Genomic DNA, 25,490 nt, shown 5'->3' with positions numbered 1-25,490 from the left:
ATAACATACTCGTTGAAACGTGAGAATTATAACAAGATGAAAATCTGACAGGTGTAATTAGTAAGATATAAAGCAGAAGGAGTTGAACCAAAACCTTCAATTAAAGTTTTGCAGGTAGACTTAATTGACTTGTTAGAAACATTGGGGAACAACACGAAAGCCATTTATACTTTAACAAAGAAAGAAGGATTAGTACTACTCAATTTTAATTCACCGACAAAACGCCTTCTACCAAATTCAGCCCGCAGGGTACAAACATGGTGTTGGCCACACCTTAGCTTTACTGGTTTGCAACATTTATTTCCCTATCCTTAGCTGAAACCTTTTCAACATAGAATCAAACAATAGCAACTCTGGCAAGAATCCTCCTATATACACAATGAAAAAAAGCATTTCTGAGCTCCTCAACTGATAACTCAAGTGTCACACTTCTTTTCACAGCAACCGAAGGGTAGAAGTCAGGTTGGCTGGGCTCACAGAACTTTACAATGGCATTAGTCTTCAGAACAGCAATGCAATCTGTTGGACTTTTATTATCTCTGCTGGGATGGGTTTTATCCTGTCTTACAAACTACCTGCCACATTGGAAGAACTTGAACCTGGACCTGAATGAGATGGAAAACTGGACCATGGGGCTCTGGAAAACCTGCGTCATCCAGGAGGAAGTAGGCAAGCAGTGCAAAGACTTTGATTCTTTCCTGGCTTTGCCAGCTGAACTGAGGATCTCCCGGGTTCTAATGTTCCTGTCCAATGGGCTGGGGCTGCTGGGCCTGCTGCTCTCAGGGCTTGGCCTGGACTGCTTGAGGATTGGAGAGAGGCAGCAGGATTTCAAGAAGCGACTGCTCATCCTGGGAGGAATCCTGCTGTGGAGCTCAGGAGTCACAACCCTGGTTCCGGTTTCCTGGGTGGCCCACATGACGGTCCTGGAGTTCTGGGATGACAGCATCCCAGAGATTGTCCCCAGGTGGGAGTTTGGGGAAGCCCTCTTCTTGGGCTGGTTTGCTGGGTTTGCTCTTGTGCTAGGAGGGAGTCTGCTCCAGTGTGCAGCCTGCTCGGCCCCAGCTGCTCCACCCTCGGCCCACTATGCAGTGCCAGAAATGCAAGATCACTGTCAGCAGCTGGAGCTGAAACACACCAGCTCAGAAAGCTCAGCCTGAGGGATCAGAGCATCTACTTTCATCTACTTTCAGGAGGTGCCTGCTCGGCGCTGGACTGGGTAGGATCTCCACTGCAAGGTCACTCATTCATGATTGCTTTTGATTTCCTTAAATGCACCCCCACCCTGCCCCATGGCTATTTTCTTCCGAAAATACAATTTCTAATACTGGCAACCCCTTTTTATTTTCTATTGGTAATTCAAACCAATCAAGATTTAATAATAATCATCACATCCATTCCTGCACATGCATTTTCTAAATTTTGAAACAGGCTTATAGAACTTGTAAAGAAAACAGTGTCTTAGTACTTCTTTATCTTTCAAGTTATTATTCATATGCAGGTGAGTTGTTTTAGCAATCTGAAATGTTATGGCAGATCTTTGCTTCTTTCATGTGTTTTAGAAAACCTATTCTAATGAAATTTAAGACATCATGGGATATTTATTTTTTAAAACACCACTTGATTACACTGAAAGAAAAAAATCTGCTGGCTCTCTACAGGATTCAGAGGTCAGACACATACAATGAAGAGACCTCAGTGGCTCTGAGGAATTTCTTCTAAAGCAGCCACGTTCTTAGGGGCCCTCAAGGGGAGAGGGGCAGTCTTCTGTTCAGGCAGATTGATAGACACTGCCACACAAATGTTTCTGGGCTACTATGTCCTGGGTTCTGTATTCCATGGCCAGCCTTCCTGTCCATCGTTGGCTTTGAGCAGTGGGGCAGAGACAGGTCTGGACAGGTGTGTATGGCAGAGGCCTCCTGGGACAGCGTCTCTTTCTGGAGCATATGGCCAACCTAGGATATAGAATGACACAGCACAGCGGGAAGCCCTCCATTTCCCTCACACACAGATATCATCTCACCTCTTTTATATTCCAGACAAGAACTACTTGCAACCAACTTTTGGTGTAGGTAATTCACCGTGGAACAGTTTATATTTGTGTGGTACATAGTTTAAATAAATGTGTTTGCATTGATCAGGTAAATTAGCTAAATAATAAGCAACACTGAAATAAAGTATTGGGCAATGTGTATCTTTGTTTTAAAAAAAAACTGAACAATTTCCATCTACAAATACATGGAAAGTGCAGAAACCAGTTAATCTATGTGATGTTTTTGCATACTTTGACAAAGACAAATTAAAACAGAAACATACACAGAATTTAACCTGATTAAATATTTAGTTTAGTCCTGAGCTTTTGATATTTAGTACAGTATAGATAAACCCATAGCAAAAAAAGAATTTAAATTTATTTGATTTGTATGCTACAGAGATTCAGCGAAACTTTGTTCATTTGGCTAGTAATAGTCATTGTTTTGTACCTGCAACACTTAAGATTCTGATATACAAAAATTCTAATAACATACTGATAATTAAAACTTGAGAACTAAGCATTAAATTCTTTTTTACCCTGTGTGGAATAAATTCTACCTTTTAAAAATAGTATTTATAATACTAAGTACTTATTTTTCCTTATGGATTTGTGATGAAGTTAGTAAAATGTTTTGTTCACTGTGAATCATTTGGGTTAGTACAAATATGACAGGATTATTAAAAGCTGCCTATAAACACATTATACAATTGCTGATTTTCAAAGTGAGGGAAAAGGATCATACTAAAATCAGTTTGCCTCTCATGTGAACTGAGCAAGTTGTGTAAAATAAAACCAAAAGCCTCTTGGTCACCACTGTTAACTACCAGCCTGAAACAGATTTTTATTCTTTAATACTTGTCTGAAACCTTTTGTATTCCAAAAAGTTAACAGTTAATCTGATGACGACTTATAAAGCTGTAAATACGCCAATATAGCCTCTTCTATGTCCAACATTTAAAATGGTCAGAACCAAACTATATATTAAACAGAACATAAATAAGACCGTAAATAAATAAATGAAGAAAATAAAATCGTACGGTACAACTACACAAAATTCTATAAACATTTCCATGGTCAAATGTAAGAAGCTGAAAACAGCTGACCTTCATTCATTTCACTCTACATGAAATAACTTGTTCACTTCTCCTCCGCAGGATGAATGTGCTCTGCTAGTTACCGTCATCACACAGAACCACGCAGCCTCAGGGCTGCTTCTGGTTCAAAGTAGTGTCAACTCCATTTATATCTTTTAGAATAAAAGTTGTATATAATTTGTGGAACATTTAGAAAAGAGAATTAAGGTTTTAGGCTCAGAAACTGCTTAATATGAATGTTTGATTCCGATAACATAAAAACTCTTGCTCGTCAGAGTTTGAGCAGAGGAAGAACTTTTTCAAGGGTTCTTCCCTTGAAGATGATTTGCATTTCTAAAAAGACAAGATTAAGTCTGCTATATAGGATCTCTAATAAAAAATTGTTTCAGTAAAAAGAGACTGAGGAGAAGGTATGCTTTAAATGACTGCCAACTATGTTTCCAAGCCTTTGCGCTAGCAAGGCTGTAGTAAGAACTTGCTTCTCTACAGAAGTGCCTAGGTTGAGTTAGCTAAAACTTCAGCCTGGAGATCAGGCTGTTTTAGTCAGTTTATGTCTTTAAATTTGTTCACCTAGAATACAGTGTGTGTGTGTGTATGTGCGTGTGTGTGTATGCACACACACGAACCAGTACTGAGGTTTGAACTCAGGGCCTGGACAATGTCCCTTAGCTTTTTCTGCTCAAGGCTGGTATCTTGCCACTTGAGCCACACCTCCACTTCTGGTGGCTAGAGATAAGCGGTTCATGGGTCTCCCTATGGGGGCTGGATTCAAACTGTGATCCTCGGATTTTAGCCTCCTGAGTAGTTAGGATTACAGGTGTGAACCACAGTGTCCAGGCTAGATACCTTCAAACAAATGATTTAACCTACACTCCCAATTCATAATTCTCCCAGGCACATTCTTTCCTTTGTCTCCCAACGACTAGCCTTACATGATAGAGAGGATCCCTGAAACAAGAGAGCTGCAAAGTAATTCCTAGTAAGTGTAAGAAAGTTTGATAAGACGTGTTTTTCTTTTTCTTTTTTCTTTTTTTTATGTTTGGCAACTTGGATCCAATCCAGACATGCCCTCTCCGCTGTGCTTGGCTTCTTCTGACAACCGTGGGGGTTCCCCGCGCACCCCAGCACTGTGTGTCCTTAGGGCCCAGGGCCACCACATACTTGTCCTGGGCACCACCCTCACCCTAGGACAAAGCCCTGGTGCCTGCGAATTCAAATGTGGGCTGGGGGCAGGAGCTGCGCACTGGCCGGGTTCTGGGTCCTGGGCGCCCTCCTTCTGCCTGCCTCCCTCCCAGTGTCATGACCCACACCACCTTCTGCGTGCACAGGGATACAGGAAACAAAGGCTTCCTTTTCTTCTGCACCCACTAATTCATATTTTTGGTATTATTTTTTGGACAATTATGCAAGGACAAAAAAGAAATCAAGTGTTGTAACACAGGGATGGCCGTGAATGGACACCTGTTTGGGGAGGGCCCGAGGGCCCTGGCCGGTGCTCCAGTCCACCCAATGGGCTGTGACTCCGGATGCTGCTCGCCCCCGCCTGCTCCCAGCAGGGGAAGAGAAGCAGCTCCGGCAGGACCAAGACTCGGCCACCGGCTCAGCGCACAGCCCCTGGCGACACTCATCCTCTACATCTGCACCAGATGCGCCCACTTTTGTTAGCTGATTTTTTTTTTTCCTTAAACATGTAAGAGTTACAGTCAAAGTACTTTACACATGAGCATGTTGAAAATCTGGTGTGAAATGCAAGTTCTTCAAGAGCTGACAGTTACATTACAAAAAAGGAAAGAGGAGATCTCAGTCAAGTCCGTGTTTCTGTCCTCCTGAGGACCGACAGCAGGTGAGGCCACGCGGGTCACACGTCGTCGGCTGGCAGGGAGGGGATGCTGATCTTCGCCCGGGTGAAGTAGGCGATCTTCTCCCTAGAGCCGGGGGAGGGGGGTTAATTTGATGCTAGAAGTCTGTACTGTTAGGAGAGCCAGACCCCCCAGCGCTGTCTCCACACGCAGGGGTGCGAGGTGTGGCGCCCAGGCAGAGGAAACTCCCCTGGAGATGAAGAGCCTTTGCCTCTGAGTGGGGAGGGGAGCCAAGGAGAGTGCCGTCTCTGAATCACCTACAGAGCCCGGTCAGTCCCCTTCCGGATTCCCAGTGGGGTCCAGTCTTAACCGGGGGGGGGGGGGGGGGGGGGGGAGGGGGAGGAGGGCGCACCCCCCCCCCCCAGCCCTCCTACATGGAGCCCTACATGGCAACTTCCCAATCACACCACTGGAAACTTCCGGGATTCCTGGGGAATTTTTTTAAAGCCAACCCAAGCTAAGGCAGGATGAGTGGGTGAGGCTGCTGTCCCCCACAGGCAGGGAGAGAGGCACTCAGCCTTCCACAGCAGGGCAAGAAGGAACCCCAAAAGGAGCAGCTGAGAGGGGGCCAGGAGGAATGGTTGCATCCAGATGGCTTTAGTCACCGCCCCCTGCTAAGCCGCTCATGGGGACGAGGCCCATCCCACGTGCGTCCTGTGGGCCCACTGTCCCCACAACACCCCCTCCCCGACAAGGAAGGACAGAGGGAGCCATTCCGAAGGCTATGGCGAAGAGGAAGAGGAGGAGTAAAAGCTGAGGACCCTGGATGAGAGCTAATTGTTGTGCAGTATCCTTTAGATTCATTCATTCCCCAAAACAAGAAAAAAGGAAGAATTTCAAAAGATGCGGTGGGCAGACGCTGGCAGCTGATTCCTGAGTTAGCAGGCTGGGAACACACGAGAGCCCCCCACATGCATGCTTGACCTCTAACCTTTCTCGAAAACTCAGGAAGCCAGGAGGGAATGCTGCGCCCAGGTTCTGTGTGAAACAAGCAGTGGGGGAGGGAGAGGGGGGCAGAGCACCCCACTCCATGCCACTTTGGGCCAGGCGTCAGGGACAATGCACTTCCTTCATGGTGCCACCTGCCTGCCGTATAAATGGGCTGCTCTCCCCGGGGAAGGCAGGAAGGAATGTTTGTGCGTTCTTTGTTTTGGAACAATTGGGACATGTAAGATTTTCCATGCTAAACAATGTAGCTTGTTCCGGATGTGACCACAGCACTAGAGCATGGAAGGATTCCAGCCACCACCCCCCCCTCCCAACAACAACAAAAAAAGAGTTCTGAAAACCTAAATTTGCACATACCCCAGAAGTTATGGAAGTGGTGCTAGGGCAGAATGAGGACAGGGGAGACTGACTCTGCCACACAGTGTCACAGAACACTGACTCAGTTTCCCTTCCTTCCCTTTACTTCTGGCCTCAAGGTGCCGCAATCTAGCTTTGACCCTAATGTTTTCCTGTCAGGCACTGGCTGCTGCCCCTTCCATATCGTGTCTCCATCATGTGTCTCCATGTGGAAAGTTTCCTCCACTGCAAAACCTTTTCTCTACCCCAGGTTTCTCCCACCCAGGCCTAAGGACTCCTCTATACCAAATCCAAGTCTAAACTAAAAGAAATGCATCACTAAAACAAATCTTTTTATTTATGTCTTTTTTGAGGTATGGGCGTGTGAATATGTTGAACTCAGGGCCTTGCGTCTAAGCATTCTCCCACTTGAGCTGTGTCTCTAGATATTCTTGCTTTTTAGGTTATTTTTCAGATAGGATCTTGCATTCCCCCCTTCCCGTGCGCTAGGCTGGTTTTAGACTGTCGGCCTCCTACCTATGCCTGGGATTACAGATATAACATAAAGAACTGGCTTGTTTGTTGACAAGGACAGATCATGAATGTTGCTTTGAACTGGTTTGCAACTGGAGACCTCTCCACTGGTCTCCCAAGTATCTGGGGTTACAGGCAATAGTCACTGTGCCTGGCCTTCAACAACCCTTTTTCTGATTCACTTCTTGTCTCTGGCTGTCACCAAGGGCCTCCGCCTTACTGAGGCTCTCTTCCTCCTGGTATCTTCTCTGCTATAAGCTCTTCGTCTTTGCTGGTCATTTTTTCTTACTTTCTGGGATGTCTGGCCCATTTCCATGGCGAGAACCACCATGCTGAGGCTGGACAACTCCTGTTCTTCTCTCTGGACTTGCCCCTTCACCTTGGCTTTCAATGTCACTTTCTGCTGAGTACTGGTTGTTGTTACCAGGCTGTCCTATGGCATGGATACCCTGAGCTGGGCAAGGCAGGACTCGGTGTATCCACTACGAACCTGTTCCTCTGTTTCCAGTCTTGACCACTGGCTCAAGTCAGTGTCCTCCCCTTCATAAACGGCCCCTCTTTCCAGTGTCTCTCTGCCCATTCTTAGATACCTGCTTCTCCCCAAAGCCCCTATTACTGGCTCATGCACTTGGAAAGCCAGTGGGCTTCCTCACCACCTAATACCATCACTGAAATTCTACGGCACAGTACCTAAGGCCGTGGGGCTGAGTCAAGGTGGCCTGACTGCCAGGCTCTAAGCTCCACACAGGGCCTAGCTCTGGCCTCCCCACCCTTGTGGCTCTGCCATGCTGTCCTTACTTTCCTGATGCCTTCCCACCAGTCTCAGAGCCGGTAGATCTCACTCTCATCCTTCCATGATGGAACTGAGTATTTCTTCCAATCACTCTGTCTTGATCCTGCAGCTCCTGCCCCACATAGACTTAGATCTTCCTGTAGGCTCTCTCAGAGCTATCTCTGTGTTCAGCACGGCAGTAGTCGGGTTGCCTATCTGTGACTCTCTCACTGATGCCCTCTAGAGGAGCAGGAACCCGTGTGCCTGGACAGTGGGACGGAGCACAGCTTAGCACTGTGGGAGGGTGATGAAGGTGAGCCAGGAATATTTGGAAAGTAAGCGACTCAAACCCCAGAGATCGGTGGCTTCTCTGCACCTTTGGGTTCCCAGCCCTAAGACCTGGGGATGTGGGTTCATGGGGAGCCAGGCTCTCATCAAGCTGTCACCTCACAGATGTGCTTACTCACATGGGGACAGAGGCTTCCATGCTCCCCCAGTCAGACCCAAAGGCCACCCTGGGCCATGTACCTGAAGGACTGCACCTGCCGAGGCACCTTCCGGCTCTGCTCCCGAAGCCGACACACGTCCTTGGAGACCTGCCGCATCAATTTCTCTGCGTTCAAGTCTTGCTTCTGCTCTTCTTTCGACTGTTCAGCCTGGATAAGGAAATTAAAACATAAGAAACCCATACAGAACACTGATTAGAGATCCCTGAAGACATGCCACAGGCTTGAAAGACTGTGGACTGAAAAGTCACACAGCTTGAGTTGCAAGGGGGTCCTCGGGCCTTGGTTGGGGTGAACTTGAATTTACCTACCAGACAATTGCTCAAGTAGCTACAGAGCTCAAAGACACTTTCAAACTGAACACGCTATGTAACCTGCACTAGGAACAGAAGGGGTAGCTCCCAGAAGTCCGCCTTTCTATGCGGTGTGACATTCCACAGTGGGACTTAGCCACAGTTTATTATCTGTTACTATTAATGGGCACTCAGATATTCTGCATGAACATATTTTAAAATAAAATGCATGAGTATTACTTTATCAAAAGTTGTCTTTTCATTTTATTCTTTCACCCATTTATTCAGCCACTGAATCAATAAATGTTTATTGATTATCTTCTAACAAAATATGACAAGTTAAATAGCTGAAATGCTCGGTCTGTATGGTTTGGATTCAAATTCTATCCCTATCACTTTCTAGCTGGAAATATGAGCATGTTGCTTTGATCTCCTTGTGGTGGCTTAGTTACTTCATTTCTAAACTGGGAAGAGGTACTCCAAAGGGTTGTTCTGAGGCTTAAATGAATAATACACGTAACATCAACACATTATTAAATCTAGTGTTTAGTTATTACTGTTACTATTAGGTAGGGATTAGGTATGGATAAGACAGATGCAGTCTAGTGGAGAGAAAAACAATACTGAAGATTAGAAATTGTATAATAATCACGAAAATAAGCCAAGTGCTGGTGGCTCATCCTAGCTACTCAGGAAGCTGAGATCTGAGGATCATGGTTCAAAGCCAGCCAGGGCAGGAGAGTCTGTCTGTGAGACTCTTAATTCCAATAAACTACTCATAAAAAGCTAGAAGTGGCGCTATGGCTCAAGTGGTAGAACGCTAGCCTTGAGTACAGAGAGGCTCAGGGTTAAAGCCCAAGCCCTGAGTTCAAGCCTTGGGACCAGAAAAAAAAATCATGTACCTAATATTGTTAATGTTTTCTCAGGCATCAAATCTTCTTAGGAGCCAAAGGTGGTGGCCGCTAATGTGGGGCAAAGGCTGGAAGACTTAGTTCCCAGCGGGCTCCTCCAGTATGGGCCAGCTCCCCTCTCCCCCCATGGCCTCCACGGGATGGAATCTGGTATTGCTGAGTGGAGGCCACTAGTCGCAATGGGAGCAGCTAAAGGTCTGGATGACTAGAAGCTTGGTGCTGGTTTGCTGCTTTTGCAGCTGAGTGCAAAGTCTTACAAGAGTCATCAACTGAAGCCGGAGCACACAGATGAAAGGAAGAGGAGTTCTGTTAAAGACGGATGTCTACAGTCTGCAATTGAGTTGATGGACACTCCCATAATTGGGGTCCTTCAGGACCTGAAAAGCTAACAGCTTCTGTCACTTAAGCAGTTACCAACTTTAGAAGGAGATAAGACTAGTGCTGGCAAAAAGGGAATTAAAGACTGGTCTTTTCATAATCACCTAGTGTCTCAGATACCTTCAAGGCCAGAAAACCAAGAAACAAGGGCTTCAGAATTAACAGACAAGACAAAGACAAGATCTCTGACTGTGGTTCAGGAAAATCCATGTTACCAGCAATTCCTTCATGAGGAGTTTATGCGTTGAAAATAGTACTGTAATCAGAAAGGTATAAACATGTACAGACACATTTTTAAAAATTACATTGACTAATATGAAAAGCTATTAAATGAGACGGGAAAAAAACAAATTAGGGATGTGTATCTCTTATTTTAGTGTAACTGCCAAGAAACACAAACGTATACATATACACAAAGAATGCAGAACAACTAAAATGCCAGGCATGGTGGCAGTCAGAAGGCTAGCCTGGGCTACATACACTATGACGTCTGAGAGTGTGAGAGATCCTACAGAGGGGGTAAGTGAGCAAGAGTGAGAAAGAGAGACGAGAGGGGAGAAGTGAGTATTGAAAGGCCATGTACTGAGAATGGGATTCCAAGAGGAATTTACTGTTTTTTGCTTTACAAAGTTCTGCATTATTTTGCACCATAAGCATGTGCTATTTAAAGTTTTTTTATTTAATAAATAGTCTCAAAGTGGCTAGCTAAAGGTGCCTCATACCTGTCATCCTAGCTATTTAGGAGGCTGAGATCAGGAAGCTGGCAGTTTGAGGCCAGCTCGGGCAAGAAGTTGGTGCAATCCCTTCTTCATGTTTGTCCTCCACCTATGTGGGAGGGTTAGGTCAGGAGGCAGCTGGCATGGGGATGCACTCTGCCATCACAACTATAGAAGCAAGTGTGAAATAGGAGGCAAGTAAGCCCTGGTGGGGAGCAGGGCCATGAGTTCAAACCCAGTAGCACAAAAATAGACAAATAAATATTAGTCCTCTACATTACCTTAAATCTAAAAATAAAAATATGGTGGTTGCCGGTCACTGGTGGCTCATGCCTGTAATCTGAGCTACCCAGGAGGCTGAGACCTGAGGTGGTTTGATACTGGCAGGGGTAGAAAAGTCTGTGAGATTCTTTTTTTTTTTTTTTTTTTTGCCAGTCCTGGGGCTTGGACTCAGGGCCTGGGCTCTGTCTCTGGCTTCTTTTTGCTCAAGGCTAACACTTTATCACTTGGAGCCACTTCTGGCTTTTTCTGTTTATGCGGTGCTGAGGAATCGAACCCAGGGCTTCATGCGTGCTAGGCAAGCACTCTACCACTAAGTCACATTCCGAGCCACAGTCTGTGAAATTCGAGATTCTTATCCCCAACTAAGTGAAAAAAAAAAAAAAGCCAGAAGTAAAGCTGTTGTGGTTCAAGTGGTAGAATGCTAGTCTTGAGCACAAAAGCTCAGGGACAGCATCCAGGCCCAGAACTGGCAAAACAAACAAAAAACCCACAACAGTGGCAATTTCAAGAAAGATAAGATTTCACAAACATATATATTCTGCAAGCATGGGTACAGAATCAGTTACACATACACACAGGAAAGTTGAGCATCCTACAATAGGACATCCTTAGTATTTTGCTGATGAGAATAATGCACTGCAATGACATCTCATTTTCTCCATTACAAAATAAGCCCTTTTCCGTGTATTTTTCTTTTTACTGCTCCCTCTTTTGAAAAGTTTTGTCTATAAAAGCAGGCTATATTTTAAGGTGATAATTCTTTCAACGGCTTTGGAACTGATGGGGTAATCACCTGGAGCTCATGAATTTATGTAATTCAGGTTCAAGGGGATAAACGCGGTATTTTAGACACTTTGTCAATCCCTGTCTTTAGCAAATGGATGACTTTAACAGGTCTCAGGAAGGTTTAATATGCACAAAGAAATGACTTCTATCATGTGTGTAGTTTATCAAATTACTAAAATAGTAATTATACTAAAGTACTGCTGCTACTCAAATCCTCAGTCTTACTATAAAAGACTCAACCAATCTTGAAATAGCCGTGTGCTGATAGACTCAAACGAAACAGATCAGGAAAAGCCAGGGAAAGAACGTACATGGTGGATCATCAAAAGATAAGACCACTTGACTCACTCTTTAGCCAGAAATGTATTTAACCAGATCAGAAATACAATGGGCTGTTGGGGTTCTCTTCCATGCATCGACCAGGACTCTACCACATGCCCCAGAGAACACAATTCTGACTGCTCCTCTACCTAATCCAATGGTGCTGATGTTTGCAAATACCGGCATTTTGTGGTTACTGGAAAATTACTTTGGAAGTTGGCAGTATTTTTATACAAAATAAGATTGGGTATGAAATACATGAAGACATTCCCTTTCCTTCTGAATACACACTTCATACCAAACTGTATTAGTCCCGGTGCATATAGATTTATATCCATACCTATATCAATAACTTTCTCTAAAGTTAACTACCTATGGGTGATACAGTATGGCACAGAATTTTTATTGGCTGTTGATCAATCATAATCAACTTTGTAGACAGTTAAATCTCAATACTGAATATTTGGATGTGACCATTAAGATTTATTTTTGTTAAATGAGGTTATGTTTATGTTTCATGTAATTTTTGGTAGTTTCTAACTCTTACAAGTGTTAACATATGTTTTACTGGAGGTTTTAAAAAAGTCTAGCACCATAAAAGTTTGGCATTTTGACAGAGAAACACTGCGGGGGGGGGGGCACGGGTAGGGAATTTCTGCTTTGTAAGCAACACAGCTCCTTTGGAAGAACACCCTCTTCTGGCAAACAGCTCCCTGTCGCCTGGTTCCTGAGGACCAGAAGCCATTCCCTAAGCCCCAGACGCCAGCCAGGGATGATTAACCCGCAGTATACATGATGGGAGCCTAACATGCAGAAAGATCCAGTGATTTACTCACCATCCTGTAAAGAAATCTAATGGAAACAAGGAAGACAATCCTGTCTTCATGTGCAGTTTTCAGCTTCTTGCTCCGCTTCCTAAGGGGGTTGTACAGTACAAGCGGACACTAACTAAGATCCAGTATTTATGGCAAGCTACAAGGGAGACTTCCAGCCACACAGGAGGAAGGTTATGGAGTGTGACCCTGACACCTGACAGCTTTCCCTGCCAAGGGAAGCAGAGCCAGGATGGGCTGCTGCCTTCGATTCGCTGCTTTTTTGGGAGCCATATTTTTTTATGGGAACTGGCAGGCTCTTTGCTCATCGTTACACACTTTATGATCATCCTGCTGAAAATCTCACAAATCCCCAACACAGCGGGGAAATGGTGAGAAGGAAAGGCGTGTGTGTGTGTTGGAGTGCCACATGCATATAACAAGTGGATGAAAGAAGTGAAGGGGAACTAGGGGAGATACATCAATGGTTATTACCAGTTTCTGCAGCCACAATGAAAGGTGCAGGATGAAAGTCAATTTTCACAGAGCTGGTTAAGACAAATCTCAGTAGATAATGCTTGATACACATAGTTTATCTATCTACAGAATGGGTTAAAATATAGATAAAATCTATCTGTGCTCAGACACACTTTCAAAGCTCCAAAAATGTACCTCCCTATTTCGATATAAAACTGCCATGAGACAGAACAGGAGGGATGGAGGGCATGGTCTCTACTATGGTTTGAATGTCTGCCTCCTCCCAGGTGATCAGACCATGAGGGCACCACCACCTGCTTGGAAAGGTTTAGTATACTTCCTTTCTCCACTATACCAGGGTCTGTTACAATCCTAAGAGAAAGCTCTTCAGGCTCTGTTCCCTTATTATCCTGGTGAGTAAAATGATCTTGAAATCAACTAACTGCTAGCTCACTAGAATAACATAGATCAGAAATCCCCTGGTAAGATAACTAGATTTCTAGGCTAGTAGGTGCTCATACTTGTTATACTAGCTACTCTGAGAGGCTGAGATCAAGAGGTTCACAGTTCGAAGCCAGATGGAGCACAAAGCTCATGAGACTCCCTAATCTCAACCAATAAAAGGTGGGTATGGCGGAGTATAAGCATCATCCCATAAGGAAAGGAAATAAAAGAACCATGGTCTAGGCTGTTAAGCAAAACCCACAACTATCTCAAAATATAAACAGAGCAAAGAAGGGCTTAGGTGTGGCTCAAGTGACAGAGTATTTATGTAGCAATCATAAGGTTTTAAGTTTAAATCTCAGTACCACTGTCACCAAAAAGAGATAACTATATTTCTAATTGATGTAACCTATTTTCAGATGATTATAATAATTCACAAGTTAATATTTATAGTAGTACAATTTTACCAAAGAGAATTCCAAAGTGTCACTCTTTATATAACAGTTTCCAAAACAGGAGTGAAACCTGCTTATATCCTACACTGGATAAGATAGGGGAATCTTGGTTCTCAAATATTTGCCTTCCGACTTGGAAAAAATTATACTAAGTGAAGTGAGCCAGACCCAAAGAAACATGGACTCTATGGTCTCCCTTATTGGGAATAATTAGTACAGGTTTAGGCAAGCCACAGCAGAGGATCACAGGAGCCCAATAGCTATACCCTTATGATCACATAAGATGATGCTAAGTGAAATGAACTCCATGTTATGGAAATGACTGTTATATCACGGTTGTAACTACTTTCAACTTCCTATGTGTATCTGTAGCTTCTATTATTGACGATGTTCTTGTATCACCTTCCTGTGGTTGTACCTACACTATCTCTGTAATCTTATCTGAGTATATTGGAAACCATGTATACTGGTATTAGAACTAGGAAATTGAAAGGGAATACCAAAATTGAGAGACACAGGGTAAAAAAAGAAAAACAACTACAAAAGCAATACTTGCAAAACTGTTTGGTGTAAGTGAACTGAACACCGCATGGGGGGAAAGGGAAAAGGGGAGGAGGGAGGGGAGTATGAGGGACAAGGAAAGAAACAGTACAAGTAATGTATCCAGTGCCTAATGTATGAAAATGTAACCTCTCTGTACATCAGTTTGATAATAAAAATTTGAAAAAAAAAAAATTTGCCTTCCTCCCCTTCCCTCGTTTCCTTTCCTTCCTTCCTAATGTGTGCTGGAGAGGGAACCCCAGGCTTTGTGTCTACCAGGCAAGCACTCTACTACTGAGTTTTATTACCACAACCCTGAAGCTTTAGAATTCTTACTCCAACGAGAAAAAGGCTGTGATATTCAAAGTATGCCTGGGCAGTTCTGAGCTCTAGTGACCAGATTTTGCCTTACATAAGTGACCAATGCCACACAGGCAACAAAGGCCTGTTCTGTGAGCAAAATGCATCAGATATAGCATTAACTCAACTAGCAAGGTCAATCATACTCAGCTTTGATCCCAAGAAGTTGTGCTGTGTTGAGGTTTTTAAGAATCAAATACCCCATATAGGTCTGGCAGCACCTTTCTGGAGACTCTAGTTCTGAGGCAAGAATGGGAAATGGCAAGGGCAAGGACATCGGATCTCAGCAGCTAGGACTTCCTAGGGATTCTCTGTAAGGTGCCACTGTTTTGTACTTGACCCTCAACTCTCCTGACAGGCTGTTCTGAAACAGAAATTTTGGGCTGTTTTGTTTCTAGCATCTCATGAAATGATCTCATAGTCACCATCTGGGAAAATAATTACAATGACAGGGCAAAAGTGGCCAGTGCACTAGGGTGCCCAGATCCCTGAGGCCCCTTGTTTGTTTGTATTTCTCATGCTTGACATACCAATCAGTTATGCTGTTCTAGGGACAAAAATAATGAGGACTATCAGGCCGACTTTCCAACATAATAAGGAGTTGGACTAGTGACTTGCATGATGAGGCAGAGGCAGAGAGAAAGAGAGGGAGGAGAGGGAAAGAGACAGACAGACAGAGACACACTCTAGAGACAGAGAGAAACAGAGGATGAGACACACCCTTCAAAGGCACATCTAGGGAACTACTTCCTCCAACAGCTCCACCTCCTAACAGCCCATTACACACTACATGTCATCAATGGAGTAGTCTATTGATGAGGTTAGTACCCTCAAGATCTAATCACTTCTCAATGGGACACCAGCTGAGGATCAAGTCTTTTGGGAAGATGCTTAACTTTCAAAGCCTAACTAACAATCAATGTTGTCAGAGAACCATTCTTTTCTTTCAAAAGCTAACTGTCTGCTTTATTGAGCTTCTTCAAAATAGAGATTAGATATCAACACAAACTAAAATAAGCAATTTCTAAATGGCTCAGAATTTGTTATTAAGTAAAAAATTAAATTTCAAAGTTTAATAATTACTGATATCTAAGGATCTGAAATTTCCTTTCAAAACAAACTAGAAACCGTCAGGCATTAAACCCCCAAAGATAACAACTTCTGTTTATAGAGTTGTAAAACTCCAACTTTGAAAGCTCTTGAGTCAGAAGAGTCAAAAGGGTATGTTTTTCTATGCTAATAAAGTTGGTCTCAGAGAACACACTTGAATTTATTTCTGATGCTGAACTAAAAGATCCAAGAGGAGCCAAGCAGTGGTGGCTCATGCCCATAATCTTAGCTACTCAGGAGGCTGAGATCTGAGAATTGTGATTTGAAGCCAGCCTGTAAGAAAGTTCATGAGACTCTTTATCTCCAATAAACAACTAAAAAACTAGAAAGATGCAAGAGGGTAAAAATGATTATTCTTACTGAGGTTACAAACAGTATAACAATAAAAATGCTATTTAAAAAAGAACAAAACAGTAGCTCCTTCCATTTTGTTAAGTCATAGTCTTCTGTGGGCCCACTCTCTGGCAGGCTCTTAGTCAAAGAACTTTCTGGGACTGGCATTTATCTGGGCCCGCGCTAGTGCAGCGTTCGGAGCCTATGTGGTCTTTCCAAGTATGAATGTTCTCCCTGCCCACACCACCTTTCCTGTCTCCCCAGAACAGATCAGTCTTGTGGGCCTGGTGTATCTGGGTCACCTCCTTTATCATGTCAGGTCTACAATTCAACTCTGAACTACAGGCCTACAATTCAACTCTGAACTAGCAAGATAACATTCCCTAAAATGCGTGTGTGTGTGTGTGTGTGTGTGCGTGTGTGTGTGTGTCCTTCTATGAGGTAGAACAGAGACAGGTTGTTTTCTTTCTTTCTTTTTTTTTTTTGCACTAGTGGGGATTGAACTCAGGGTCTCTTCCTCGTGGTAGCAAGAGCTCTACCACTTGATCACTCCTTCAGCCCTTTTGTTTGTTCTTGAGATAGTCTTGCTAACTTTTCTTCAGGTTGGCTTTGAACTTGCAATCCTCCCGTCTTCATCGCCAGAGGAGCTGGGATTATAAATAAGCATACATCACCATGCTCAGCTAGGTAGTAATATGTTTTGTTGCTTAGAACTCCTATAAAAATTACTGATATGTTTGGTTCTTGAAATTCAGTATTATATTTCTGAGTTTCACTTAGTAACGGTACCACTAGTTAAATGACTTAAAATGTTCCCAATAGTACTGCAACTAGAAGGCTAGAAAGAAATTTATGCTATGGACACTTTCTATTAGTTCAAGGATGGTCAAGGACTCTCTTTCAGATTCCTACCCAAAGAGGTTGAAAGAAAATATTTAAGCATTTCTAATATTTCAGCTATTGGAAAACTTCTATTTATAGACCAGATACAGATGTGAATATACAGTCCTATGGCCAAAATACAAATGTTAATCCTGGGATAATAAATCAGTTTCATATACATACAGATTTTTAAAAGTTCAGTAACACTGGGTGACAGAATACTAGAAACAGTCCTCTTTAAGGATTCTACTTTGGCTGGGCGTGGTGGTGCATGCCTGAACTCCTGCCACTCTGGAGACTGAGGCAGGAGGACTGATGCTTTAAGGTCAACCTGAGCTACATGGTGTGACCTGGTCAAAAGAAAAGTAAGTTCCCCACACTATTTTTTTTAAATGAGTGATTTTTCTCTTCCTTTGTCTAAATGTGTCTAGGGTGAAAGGCAAGAGAGAATGCTAAGAAATCTCATCTCTCTTGAAATTAGGAAGGAAAGTAAAAAGTCAGGAGCACTAAAACCAGCAATGTATTTCTAGTTAGTGGGGTAAATGAATCTAAAGGGTTATTCATAGAAAATTCAAATATATTGGGTCATTTTCTGAGCCAGAGGAAATGCTGAGGAGAAATAACCAGGACCATATCCCTGTTGCCACTCTCCTTAAGTGTGTAAGTGATGTGTGTCATCTACCACTTGGTGGTGGCAGTGTTTCAGCAATATTCCAGGTAAGGAATGTCCTACAATGGCGGGGAAGGGCATGTTGCAAGTCCTAGGATGAGGAATAGGAATAGGAACAGGAATATTCCTAGAACAGGAATAATTTGGCAACCTCCCACATGGAAGGCTTAACCAGGATGAGCCGAGAGGTGTACCTGCTTCTCTGCTTGTTTCAGGAGCTTCTGGAAGCGCTCATCCTCCAGCACACCCGGAGGGAGGTCAGTCTCTCCCTGTGCTTTCAGCTCCTCCAGCTTTTGCCGCAAGTCCCTCAGGGCCTGCAGCTCATCGTTGAGGCGACTCTGGCGGGTAAGAGAGGCCTGAAGGTCCAGTTCTAGGTCTAGAGATGTGCGTACAGGACATTCTTGGGCTGTCCTTCTGAGGACTGGCTGGCAAACAGTCTGGAGGGGTAGAAAACACAATACAACACCCTGTTACACAAGTAGGCATTCTTCTGCTTGTTCTCCTTCCTAGCACACGATGGGACTGTTCTTCCTTGTTCCCTCCGAGGGCATAACCAGCCCCTTGGGCTTGTTTTGGTCTATAAAAGGTGAGCAGGAAGGGTGCTGACTACTTTCAGGTCCTTCATTCCAGGTCTTGGAACAATCTCTCCTGCTTACAACTTTTGCTACAATTTCTATGACTGTTGGCTACAATGAAGCTGGCTGAGTTGTCTGATTTCCCTCCAATCATAATGCTTTGATTTCCAACTCCTACCTCTATTTCCCATTGTGTGCTATCTCCATTTTCACCAACAAACCACTAATGTTCTTTCCAGGGCCAATCTCATCTATCAAGGAAATAATGCTTAATTTTATATGAATAGTGCTTGCTGGGGGTTGGAGACAGGACTCTAGGAAGAAAACAGATATCTCTGACTGTAAAGAATGTGAGTGTGGTCTGAGGCAGTAAGCAACGTATAAATTGTGAATTAGAATCTTAAGTTCCTCAAGAACTGAGATGAAGGATCAGTGTCTCAGGGAGCATCAGAATCAAACCAGGTTGGGTAAGAAGGCGTCAGTACAAAGTACAGGGAAAGTATTTCTTGCCTGAATTCTTGACAGTGGGAGTGAAAAAGAAGATTCCTCACAGGAATTGGCATGCTGTGAGGGGAGAGAGGAACCTCAACTTTGGTAAGTGGTCTGGTTCAAAGATCTGGGACAACTGTGGGGCCCATGACAGATAGACGCGAGGGGACCTGCTTGAGCCTGTCCTTATTTCAGGGCCTTAGTCCAAACTAGGCTAGCTGACTGTCCCCTCCTAGCTCTTTGCCTCTTTGCCTAACACACACTGGATGTTCACTAAATAATTTGGCTTCTTTAACGTTTTTATTAGGATTCCTTTATTCCATCTTTGCCCTCCAGCAAATGAACTCCATGGCAAGAACTATCTTGATATTCATGTATTACTTGTCTTTCAGAATTAGAAAATTTGTTCCAGCTGTCATGTACATGGGGTCTTTTCTTTTTTTGGTGCTGATCTTGGGGCTTGAACTCAGGATCTAGGCACTATCACTAAGCTTTTTTGCTCAAGGCTAGTACTCTACCACTTGAACCACAGCTCTACTTCTGGCTTTTGGGTGGTTAATTTGGAGACAGGAGCCTCATGGATTTTTCTTGCCCCAGCTGGTTTGAAACCGCCATGCTTAGATCTCAGCTTCCTAAGTAACTAGGATTACAGGTCTAAGTCACCAGCTCCTAGCTCCTTCAAATGTGCAGTGGAGTGCTGGTATGTCTGATAATATCTTCAAAGTACTCATGTGATAACACTGACTTGAAAAGAGACATGCACAACTGGTTTTTGTGAGCCAGGATGAAGAGGTACAGTACACCACCCCGAACTCATGACTCCTAGCTCTGTCACTCTTCCTAGCATTTGGGTACATCTTTTATTGTGTTTTGCCAGTGTTTTATTCTCTTAGACTCCCTAAACTATTTTCATACTACAATTCCTATGAGAACTCCACTCGCTGCTCATTTCCATATCTGCCTCCTTAAAAACAGTTTAAAAATCATAATTTAAGCAGTGTTTCAGGATTAACCTTTGCCTAGTTCGAATATGTCCACTAACTTAGTTTATGAGTAACCTGAATGTTTTCAGCTTCACTTAACCCATCAACACTTCTGGTTAAAATGTCTCTAAAGTAAGAAGACAGGTGACTTAGAAAGGAGGTAAGAAGAATTTTCATTCTAGATGATGGAAATTTTGGTGTTTTCAAGTACATTAAGTGTGGAAATCTGAAATCTTTCAGATCTCCATTGTAGATTTTCCTAGAAATGCTCAATGCTAAATAAACGTAATTCATTTATTAATTTTTCTTTGGTTCTAGTCCTGAGGCTTAAACTCAGGGCCTGGGTGCTGTCCCTGAGCTTTTGTGCTCAAGGATGGCACTCTACTACTTGAGCCACAGCTCCACTTCTGGCTTTTTGTTCTTTTTTGATATAAGAGTCTCATGGACTTTCCTTCCTGGGCTGGCTTTGAACCTTGATACTCAGATCTCAGTCTCCTAGGTAGCTAGGATTGCAGGCACCAACCAATCACTAGCATCAGCTAGGAAATGTTTTTATACTCTTCTTTTTTTTTTATGGAGTTTGATTCTAGGCTATATATATATATATATATATATATATATATATATATATATATATATATTTTTTTTTTTTTTTTGGCCAGTCCTGAGGCATGGACTCAGGACCTGAGCACTGTTCCTAGCTTCTTTTTGCTCTAGCATTCTACCTCTTGAGCCACAGCGCCACTTCCGGCTTTTTTCTATATATGTGGTGCTTGAGGAATCGAACCCAGGGCTTCATGTATACGAGATGAGCACTTTACCATCAGGCCACATTCCCAGCCCAGGAAATGTTTTTATTATTACCTTTAGGTAAGTAGGAAGTTAAACCAAGGAGGCCCATTACCTAGTCATGTGTCTAGCACCTTGCACGTGGTGGCATGGAACGAGAGCAGCACTGTTAGAAATGATGGACACAGCCCACCTTCCCAGCTCCGCTCCACCTTCCTGCCCCTAATGCCGGACTCGGGCTGGGGTTGAACACTCTCCACCCCTCACAGCCTTCCCTGTGTGGTTTCTGGTTCATGTGTTTCAGGTTATCAGACAGCACCTAACGCTTGCTCATCACTTCCCCACATCACCCACCTGTGAATTGCTTGATAGCTACCATTTTTCCTCTGAAGTGTTAGCCAGGCCTCAAGGCCCAAACCACCCCTAATGCCTCTGACTCTCCTGTGTGTGCCCGAGTTGCTCCTCCAGATGATGGGCTCCTGACGGCAGCAAACTCGCCAGCAAAAGAGTTCAGCACACACAATGCTCTGTGCTTACTGAGCAACATATCTTAAGCCAAAAAGATAACAGCAAACAAATAGCCTTCTTTTAGTTTCCAGCTGCTAGAAATAAACGGGAAATTGTGAGCTATCTGAACTGTTCAACTTTTTAAATATGCCATCAGACTTTCCCTTCAGGATCATCTAGAGGTTGCTGCCCTCGAGGAAAACTTGGCCCACTCACAGTTCCTTCTCTGAAAAACTGTTTAAGCAAGTGACAACATTCCTGATGAAAAAATAACAAAGAAAAATAAAAACACAGAACCACCTCTCTGCTCACCCCTCTGAGGAGCCTTTGCTTGGGGGAGGTGCCAGGCGTCCCACTCCCCCAAACTGCTCAGATGCAGGTGTGCTTGGGGGGGGGGTGCCAGGCATACCACTCCCCCCCACCCCCACTGCTCAGATGCAGGTGTGCTGGGGGGGGGTGTGCCAGGCGTCCCACTCCCCCACACTGCTCAGATGCAGATGTGACTTGGAGCGAGCACAGCCACTGTTAGAAATGTGTTCAAGATAAAGTTCTGTGTATAAAAAGGAGTACCAGGAGCTAGAAACAAGTTTTGGGGGTCCAGGAACGGAGGGAGGAAGGGTAACCAAATGCAGTCATTGCATTCAATGTACACTACGTAAAAGTGAACTTGGGAGTAGAGATGGAAGAGGGGACTGGGGGAGAACAAAGCAAGGGGTGACACTGTCCCAGGAAGCATTGTACTCACAATCTGATTTATGGAATTGTAATCCCTTTGTGTTACTACTTAATATTAGCGTTTTTTTTAAAGCAATGTGTTCAGACCACGGGCACACTCAGAGGCTCAGCATGCCCTTTCTGGAAAGCCTGTACTCTCATTTCTAGCCTGAACTCCTTTAAGTACATCCTCTCCCTGGCCCCCCAACTGACTCAGCATCAGTATTTCTATATGGAGCACTGGAATTTATGAATCTGGATTGGTCTGGGACAGTGCGATGGGGCTGAGGACATACATACCCTTTTGACCCTCAGGCTACGTCGCTCAGTGGAGTTTCTCACAAACAGTGATTTTTTTGCCAATGTGGAACTGTCACTGTCACTCCGGTTTAACTGCCAACAAAGATTTTCTTTTTAAAGTCATTATACAATAGTGTGGAAATGAGAATCAAGAAGCTTACCAAATAAAGTGCAAATAATATAAACTAATTCCTAACCCCCACCATTAAGACCTCAGCTCATGAATTACTTGAAGAAAATCCTCCCCACCCACCCCAAAAAATAAGTTATTCCCAGTTTTATACTTTTCTTAACTTTATTTTCTGAAAAATGTTTCGGTCACGGTCTTTTTGATAGCTATTATCCAAAGTGGCATGTTAAGGTAATTATACTCTGTTTAAAATAAAATGATTCTTTGTACTTTTAGCTAGGACTTGTTTGTTTAAAGAAGCTTTACACAGCTCACCTTCAGAGATAAGATGGTTTAGCTCTCTGGAATAGTCTCGGCTCAGGTAACCCATGTTCAACCCATGTGCTCTAGTTCTGTTGAATGTCAACTTATCAAGGAAGCCTCACCTGAGTTCTACTTCCCATTCTCAACTCCTGAACTTGTCCTACTGTCTTCCATAGCCTTGACTCTCACGCAAGATACATCACATTGTATCCATCATATCTACCTATCATACTCCTGGCTCACTGAAAAGAATGAAAGTTCTACGAGGTACAGAAATGCAAAGTACCTACAAAAGTGCTTACAAATATTTTTTTACTAGAATGAATAAATTTGGAATTTAAAAATTCAGAATTTAAAAAGCATCATTAACCCATTTATGAAATCTATGTCACTATAAACCATAAATACTTCTAGAAACAGAATTTGGAAAACTAATGGAAATCCCATAATTTTCTTCATGGAACTATGAACCAGATTCAGTGTCCAAACATATTAAAACATGATTTTTGTTCTAAAATCCAATTCACAATTTTCACTTCAACAAGATGAATATGTTGTGAAGTACATATCATATGGAGCAGAAATAGGCAAAACAGACTTGAAGTTTTAATATTTCTAAACATAGAAATTAAAAAATCCTTAGCATTTAGACCGTAAATTCTACTTACTTGCCAAATCAATGGCATTAGAACCCACAGGACTTGTAATTTGTGGGAAAAGAAACCAACAAGAACCTCAGAGTGTGATATTCTGCATGTACTTCCAAGCATTTTCAGCCACAGTGTCTGTAGTCAGAATCCGCAGCTTCTGGTGGACAATCCCTTGTTACGAAAGGGCCACTTGTGACAGGACAGGAAGCTAGTGCCTCATCTGAGCGAGGCCCCCTTACCCTGCAGACGTACTGGCTCCGTTCACCGGGGGAAAAGGTTTGTGAGCGCACGATCACGCTGCTCCTTACGAAGGGATGCTGTCGAGAGCTCAGGCTGCTCCGCTCTTTGGGACGAACTGCCACACTTTCATGAACTGCTTCATCGGTATTTGTCTCTTTATCAACCTAAAAGAGAAAATGGCAAGTTGTCAGGAACTAATAGTTATGTGTACATATATACTCCTTTCTTGATGATGCTAAACAGGAACTTTTCTAGCACTGAGGATGCTCCTCTGAGAAAGACATGCATAACAGAACACAGTACTTCTAAAGAGAAATGGGAGAATGATGTTCTACATTATTCTCAGAAAGGAGGTAGGTAGGATGATAGCTGTCCAACAAGGCAAAGCACAAACAGAGGTGTTACAATAATAGGTTAGATGTAACATGAAGATTTAGACTTAAAGAGATTCTACAAAGAAAGCTATCTGGGAAAATATCACCATTAAACACTATTCAATTTTCAGAAGAGCTTTTTTTTCAAGAACAAATGATTTTAAATAATTAAATATTGGATGGCATGGTGGTGTGTTTCTGCAATCTCAGCTCCAGGAGGTGGAGGCAGGAGAATGGAGAATTTAGGAAGGGTAACGTGGCCCAACTAGGAGAGCACTTGCCTAGCATGTAGTATGCTTGAAGCCCTAGGGTCAATCCCCAGTAGCATTTGCACATACTAGTCCAGCCACACACGCATGTGTGCACGCATGTGCACACCCATACACCCAGAATAAAACCAAAGGACTGGCATTTGTAAACTCCATTACCAACTTCCTGCGTGTCAGGAAATTGAAAGCTTACAGATGACTCTAAGTGGATTGGGAAAGGCAGCAACACACTCCTCATTTAAGTAGAAAAGATGCTTGCTTTCTAATATGTTTGGCACCAGTGCCTGAGCCAAGTTAGTCATCATCTTCACAGATTTCAATCAGAATTCCAACTGAACAAAATCAACTTCAAATGTTTATTTGACTCTTGAAATAAACTCCGAACCTAGATATAATTTAGTCAAGAAAACTATTCAAGAAATTCAGGAGAACCATTAAAAAAAAGTTGAGATAGGGTCTTTCTATGTAGTAGAGGTTGACTTTGAATTTGTGATTCTCCTGACTCAACTTCCTAAGTGCTAGGACAACCAGTGCAATATGGGATGTAACCATGGCAAGTTCTAAAAATAGCATTAGTATTCACAGAATATTGATAGAGATAGAAAGTAACTAGTACTGTTTTTCTTCTTATATCCAGTGAGGAATCAATATTTTGGGCCCATTAAATTTTTTTACATTTACAATGCTTCTCAGCAACTATCCTTATATAATAAGCCTTTTACAACCCACTTTTGGATCAAAATCCTGACACAGAATTACACCTGCAGAGTCAAGCATCCCCCGAGTTTCCTCAGACCTGGAGTGTTCTGTTTCAGGGCAGGAGAGCACAGGAGAATACCCACCAGAGTGGGAATGCCAGCCGCTGGCTGGCTTCTACAGTCCTTGGCACACGCCTTCTCCTTCTCACAGCTGTCTTCACTCATCTCAGGCACGTTACTGCTGGAACTTAAGTCTTCTGTACAGCTACTGCCTTTTACTGGCTTAAGTACAGTCTCTCTTTCAGCCACAATTTTATCAGAAGCCTCTCTTAGCATTGTTAACCTATGTTGGAAAATAAATACATAAAATACACATTAAGCCAAGTACTCCACAACCAGTGCCACCTGGGAAACAAACAAGAGTCACACATAATGATTCAAGTTCTTTTTTGGCTCATAAAAAAGAAAAAAAAAGGGGCTGGGAATATGGCCTAGTGGCAAGAGTGCTTGCCTCGTATGCATGAAGCACCACATATATAGAAAACAGCCAGAAGTGGTGCTATGGCTCAGGTGGCAGAGTGCTAGCATTGAGCAAAAAGAAGCCAGGAACAGTGCTCA

General features: G+C 43.2%; 2 protein-coding genes across 3 annotated transcripts in view; one reads left to right on the top strand and one right to left on the bottom strand.

The window, feature by feature from the left end:
- Window positions 1-221: 221 nt before the first annotated feature.
- Window positions 222-1,709, top strand: LOC125339492 (claudin-22-like). The gene has a single exon (XM_048330665.1). The coding sequence runs from the start codon at window positions 489-491 to the stop codon at window positions 1,155-1,157; it is 669 nt and encodes a 222-aa protein (XP_048186622.1). The 5' UTR covers window positions 222-488; the 3' UTR covers window positions 1,158-1,709.
- A 466-nt stretch (window positions 1,710-2,175) lies between these two features.
- Wwc2 (WW and C2 domain containing 2) overlaps window positions 2,176-25,490 on the bottom strand; it is a 167,925-nt gene continuing 144,610 nt past the window's right edge. For both annotated transcript variants that reach the window (XM_048330662.1, XM_048330664.1), the window contains exons 18-23: window positions 25,017-25,215; window positions 23,531-23,695; window positions 22,209-22,301; window positions 18,046-18,288; window positions 8,104-8,231; window positions 2,176-5,051 (exon numbers count right to left, since the gene is read on the bottom strand). In XM_048330662.1, coding sequence (XP_048186619.1) covers window positions 4,985-5,051; window positions 8,104-8,231; window positions 18,046-18,288; window positions 22,209-22,301; window positions 23,531-23,695; window positions 25,017-25,215 — 895 coding nt within the window. In that variant the 3' untranslated portion in view covers window positions 2,176-4,984. The remainder of the gene's footprint in view (window positions 5,052-8,103; window positions 8,232-18,045; window positions 18,289-22,208; window positions 22,302-23,530; window positions 23,696-25,016; window positions 25,216-25,490) is intronic.

The sequence above is a fragment of the Perognathus longimembris genome, chromosome 21, assembly GCF_023159225.1.
Source record: "Perognathus longimembris pacificus isolate PPM17 chromosome 21, ASM2315922v1, whole genome shotgun sequence".
NCBI lineage: Eukaryota > Metazoa > Chordata > Mammalia > Rodentia > Heteromyidae > Perognathus > Perognathus longimembris.
Note: the sequence above shows the minus strand (reverse complement) of the source record. Positions and strands in the feature narration are given on the sequence as shown.

Bases quoted from the DNA above. Each gene is read 5' to 3' on its own strand.
- LOC125339492 (XM_048330665.1), top strand. From the start codon at position 489: ATGGCATTAGTCTTCAGAACAGCAATGCAATCTGTTGGACTTTTATTA.